The sequence below is a fragment of the Drosophila suzukii genome, chromosome X (assembly GCF_043229965.1).
Source record: "Drosophila suzukii chromosome X, CBGP_Dsuzu_IsoJpt1.0, whole genome shotgun sequence".
Classification (NCBI taxonomy): Eukaryota; Metazoa; Arthropoda; class Insecta; order Diptera; family Drosophilidae; genus Drosophila; species Drosophila suzukii.
The window spans coordinates 23,031,377-23,037,074 of NC_092084.1; the positions used below are offsets into that span (position 1 = coordinate 23,031,377).

Consider the following 5,698-nt stretch of genomic DNA (forward strand, 5'->3'; position numbering starts at 1 on the left):
GCTTAAAGGGGGGAGGGGGGTTTAAAGTGGTCGACAGTGGTCCGCAAATTGCTGCAACAGATATAGTCCTAAAAGGGGGTCCTCCGCCTTATGCAATGTGTAACCAAAAAAGGCGTCAAGTGTGGAAACTATGTTGAGTTGTTTAAATTCGAATCACTAACAGCGGAAGTGCAATACAGTTTATACCAATGAGACCTATGCATACTATATTTAACCCTCAGATCTGTTGGTTATTTTTTGTATAATTAGTAGGGTTAGTAAAGCCAAGATGTGAACTCTGAATCACTTACAGCGGAAGTGATATAAAGCTATATTTATCCTTAATATATGTTGGTATTCCTTTTGTGAAATTAGCTAAGTTAAGAACTCCTTTATTTAACCCTAAGATCTGTTGGTTATTTTTTGGGAAATTTGTTAGGTCAGTAAACCCAAGAAGTCGACTTTGAATAACTATTTATCTATAATATCTATATTTATTCCTAATATCTGATGGTTTTCCTTTGTGATATTAGTTAAGTTAGGAACCCTAAACTTCCCGACTTCCCTGGAGTGTGCTTGCCCACCCCACTGTGCCGGAAAAATGGAAAAGGTGGGACGATGGGGGCACGTTCGGGGTGCGCTTCATTAGGTATGTGTTTGTTTGTGGCCTGCGGCCTGGACCGGAGCTGACACTAGAAAAGTTTGACCAGGCAGCGGATTGCTCCCCCGGGGCGGGGTCCCCACCAAAAGTCCACCTTCCTGGGAAAAATGTCGAAAGATGTGGCTGGCAGTTGGGACACTCGCTGGGCGAATGGCAAAGGGAATGGAACTGGATCTAAAACTGGGACACGGACTGGGGATTCGGGATTCCGGGATGGCGGCCCTTTACAACGCCACTTTGCTTAATGGCCCGATACGGAGCTTAATCGTTCTGTTTCAAGTTGCCGGCCATAAAGGAAATGCATCCATCATAAAATGTTTCGTCGCTTCGCTCGAATTTTAATGCGACTCTCTTTATGACCCGCCACAAATTAGCCATCGAGAAAGAAAATAAACAGGATATTCTGTTCGGTTTAGTTGGACTTTTATTTTCATTTGTATGTATTTTTACTTTATTTGCAAGTGAGTGTGTATAAGGCACCGTATATAATCAATATTCAATTTAATTTTGATATTAATTGTATATTTTTAACCAGATTCAAAATTCCAAATGGAGCTCCCAAAGTGACCTTTGTGTGCCCTGTCATTTCAATATGCTTCGACTTTGAGAGATCCATAGTCAGTTGAAATCCATTCTCGATACCATTCGGTTCGTTAGGCAGTACCAAATTTAAAGTAAATTATTTCTTGAAAAACATTTCAAATTCCGTACAAATTAAAAACAGCACAATGGTGTGGAACGCCCTTTCCTTTTGGGATGGTCAACCAGTTACGTCGCCCGTTTATCCGCAAATGGGGGATCTATGGAACCCCAATACCTCGGGATACCAACGGATCCACCATACTCCGCCGAACCATCATAGCCATCATAACCATCTGAACCATCATAGTCATCAGAACCATCAGAACCATCCGAACCCGGGTTGCTATCGGCATCAGCATCAACATCCGCGCATGGACATGGGGGACTATCGCCAGATGAGCTGTCCTATGCCGAACTACTATCCTCAGATGCGGGAGCCCGGTTTGGATGATGGAGAGGCCTTCTGCGCCTACAACGGCATGGAGATGAACCAGGCCTACAGCGGGGGAGTACGACCTGGTACTGGATCTGGATCTGGAGCTGGAGCCCAGGGCGACTATTGGTAGAGATTGGACCACCCGTACATGGTGTATTTTACTAGACTTTCTGTGCGTTTGGTCTTTGGAACGATTAAAATGTTTTCTTGAAGAGTGAACTGACATCAGTTTTTATTCAAAAAGTAAAAGGTTTTGTTTTTTTGATGGTTAGCATGATTTACGGCCGATTTCTCAATGTAATGTTAACTTTTGCCATTAGGTTAAACTGCTGTTTTGGGCATTAGTTTCCTATCTTAACGAACTAACAAACAATTTAATTTTATGGTAACATTCTTTGACAGATAACAAACTAAACTCTTAGCATGACATTGAGAAATCCGCTCTTAACATCTTTACACTGGGGTTAAACGAAGCCACAAGTTAAATGTAGTACATAAAGTCAAGTAATAGATTTACGTAAATGTGGGTATGTGGAAATGAAGAGTGAACTGACATCAGTTTTTATTCAAAAAGTAAAAGGTTTTGTTTTTTCGGCGGTTAACATAATTCACGGCCGATTTCTCAATGTCATGTTAACTTTTGCCATTAAGTTTATCTGCTGGTTTGGTATTTTTCGGTGCAAACAATTTAATTTTATGGTAACTTTCGTTGACAGATAACTAAACCTTTAACATGACATTGAGAAATCCGATCTTTACATCTTTACAATGGGGTTAAACGAAACCCCAAGTTAAATGTAGCACCTAAAGTCAAGTAATAGATTCATACAAATGTGGGTATGTGGAAATGTGTTTATATTAATAGTATAATATTTGTTTCATTAGCAAATGTGGCATAAATAGGGGCCATTACAATCTGGCATAAAACAATTGTTGCATTTACCCCTGCAATTCGATACAATTGCTTTCGATTCAATTCAAATCGATTCGATTGCTCGCCTCGGTCGTCTGATATTTCTGGAATTCCCATTTACGAACTGCAGCCTGCGGCCTGTCATGGCTCGGCCTTAATTGATTTGCCTCCGCAAATATTTTGCTATAATTAAACAGTTGTCCAGGTCCGGAACCGAGGATCTTCGGCTGCACTGCAGCACTTAATGGCCTGGCCACAAACATTTGTCCAGACGGTTGCTGCCATTGCCACCGCCGCTGGCTTTCACCTGGCTTTCACCCGGCTTTCATCCGCCTCTCAACCGACAGAGCCCTCTGCCCGGGGGCGGGGCGGTACGGGGGGCGTGGCGTGGCGGACGGCTTGTTTCCTTTACGGATCGAAGAACAGGACTCCGGGCGAGCAAATTGCAGGCGGGCAGCCGTTTCAGCAATTTCGGACCAAGTAAAACTTGATTAATGTTCGCTATTCAATTTCGTCTTTATCGTATCCTGGTGCAGCACTATCTTGAGGGGTATGTCGGGATCTTATAAAATTAAAAAAAAAAATGCTATACACCGGAATAGAAAAGAATATGAACATTAATCAGAACCAATCAAGTGAATTAATTTTTGTGTATTACTTTCTTATTGATATATGGATTTAGGGAACTATGAATCCTGAAGATATCATATTAAGTTTACAGAAAAAAAATATATCATTTAACGGTTGATCATTATTTTAACACTCAACAGTTGGAATTTAATTCGCAATACTAAACAATCAACTATTAACAAGCAACTTTCAGAATTCAACAGACAACATTTACAAATCAACAATTAATAATTAATATTCATCTATCAAAATTCAACATGAAACATACAACATGCAACTTGAAACAGTCAACATGTAAAACAACATTCAACATACAACATTCAACATGCAATATTTAACATGTAACTTGCAACTTACATGTTGAAACAATGTTAGATAATATTAAAATAATGTTTATGTAATATTTTTAGAATTAACAAATGGCCACGTCATCAATAGCATTAATTACAAGATAATTTACGTCCGTCGGCCTTACAATTCCCAACTGGTTCTAGCCAAAAAGTAATGACCTAAGGTTATGGTCAGCCGATGCATCAGTTGACCAGATGTTTCCGGCTGTGTGTTTGTGTGTTTATGTAAAGTGATTACCTCGGGATGTCATCATAATGGAACTGGACTCCAGGATGCAGTGCATCGGGAACACTTCCAGGTATGTACCCATATTAATTTTTGTTTTTTTTTATATTTATTATTTATACTATTATTATATATACTATTATTATATATACTATTATTATATATACTATTATTATATATACTATTATTATATATACTATTATTATATATACTATTATTATATATACTATTATTATATATACTATTATTATATATACTGTTATTATATATACTATTATTATATATACTATTATTATATATACTATTATTATATATACTATTATTATATATACTATTATTATATATACTATTATTATTTTACTTCTAAGTATTAAACAACAGACAAGAAAGCAAGCTTATTTTTTTTTAAAGGGTACTTAAAAACGTAATCCTTCTTGTGTGTCTCTACAATTAAGCCCAAAAGTATTTAACAACAATTCCAGTCGAGTTTTCAGCCGTTTGCCTGGAAAATGTAAATGGAAATGGGAAAAGCGGCGAGTCGAAAGGAAATGGCCAAACGCAAAGGCGTTCAACTTGAAACACATACACAAACATATATAGAGCGCTTCAGGGAAATTCCGCTCCGCTTTTCCGGAACCCCCCCCCCCCCCCAGCTCGAATTTTCCTCCTTTCGCCGCCTTTCTCCATCCATTGTCCATCGTTCTGCTGACTTTGTCAAAAATGTGTTGAAAAGTAACAGCAAAACAGAAAGTGACAGCCGTAAAAAGCGTTAGACTTGCCATCTAGCAGCCATTTTGCAACTGACAAATATGGCGGCAACCAAGGGCGGGGGGCGTGGCAAATGGGGATGGTGGTCTTTTGGCAGATGGAAGAGATTTTCGCATTTCGTATCATAAATCCCAGGCGTTGAGCGGCGAGGGGGCGGTTCCAGGATCCAACGAGCAAAAACGATTTACGACCTCACGAATGCAGATATCAGACAGGAGTTACAGCCAGCCGCATCTATACTATATTCTATTCATGATATAGGTACAGTAAGAAATCGCATTAAAGAAAATGAAATTGGCACGTTGATCCCATACTTACACTTTGTCTTAAACTATATATATATATGGTTTATAAGTTGCAACTTTACATTCTAGTATTTTTGTTAAAAGTTTTTTTATTATCATTTTAGTATTATTTTAGTATTGATTTTAGTATTGAATTGTGTCAATTCTAGTATTTTTGTTAAAATTTTTTTTTATTATCATTTTAGTATTATTTTATTATTATTTTAGTATTGATTTTAATATTCGACATCCTTTCTTATAATACTAAAATACCCCGGAAAACAAGACAACAATTTTATTGATTATTTATTTTGTAAAATATTAATACAGTTAATAAGTATTTATATATTAAATCATTTTTTTATACTCCTAAAAAATGTTCTGCATTTCAAGCCACTATAAACTTTTCTAATCCTCCATTGTTACCATTTCATTAGTTCATTTAAAGAGTTTTCTCTGTGCAAACAAATATATCTATATGTAAATAAATAGCGCTACATTGGCCGTATTTTCATTATCGCTTCCAATTCAATTGCGTTTGGCTTTTGATATACATATAAAACTGGCAAAGCGTTTTGTTTATTTGTGCTGCTAACATTTAATAAAATTTTGAAATGAATTTAGAAAAAAATGGTTGCCATTTGAGCAGATAAATAAAATGGAAACCATGAAAAATTGTGAATATGTGGGAGATTAAAAATAATATCTAATGAACATTGCTAAAAGGCCAAATTAAATATGAATGCCTGTTCACAGGAAAACCTTGTAAATGTGTTAAACGAGTTTGGTAAATTTAAATTACCGTCTGTTTTCGTTTTTCGCCTTAATTTTATTCCGCGTGTTTGTCTAAAATATATTATGTGGCTTTA

General features: G+C 36.8%; 1 protein-coding gene across 1 annotated transcript; it reads left to right on the forward strand.

The window, feature by feature from the left end:
* Positions 1–1,253: 1,253 nt before the first annotated feature.
* LOC108004622 (uncharacterized) lies at positions 1,254–1,877 on the forward strand. Its single transcript, XM_017067561.4, has one exon. It carries the CDS (start codon positions 1,369–1,371, stop codon positions 1,786–1,788), a length of 420 nt encoding a protein of 139 aa, XP_016923050.2. The 5' UTR covers positions 1,254–1,368; the 3' UTR covers positions 1,789–1,877.
* The last annotated feature ends 3,821 nt before the right edge of the window (positions 1,878–5,698 follow it).

Coding starts and splice junctions, on each gene's coding strand:
- LOC108004622 (XM_017067561.4), top strand. CDS start 1,369: ATGGTGTGGAACGCCCTTTCCTTTTGGGATGGTCAACCAGTTACGTCG.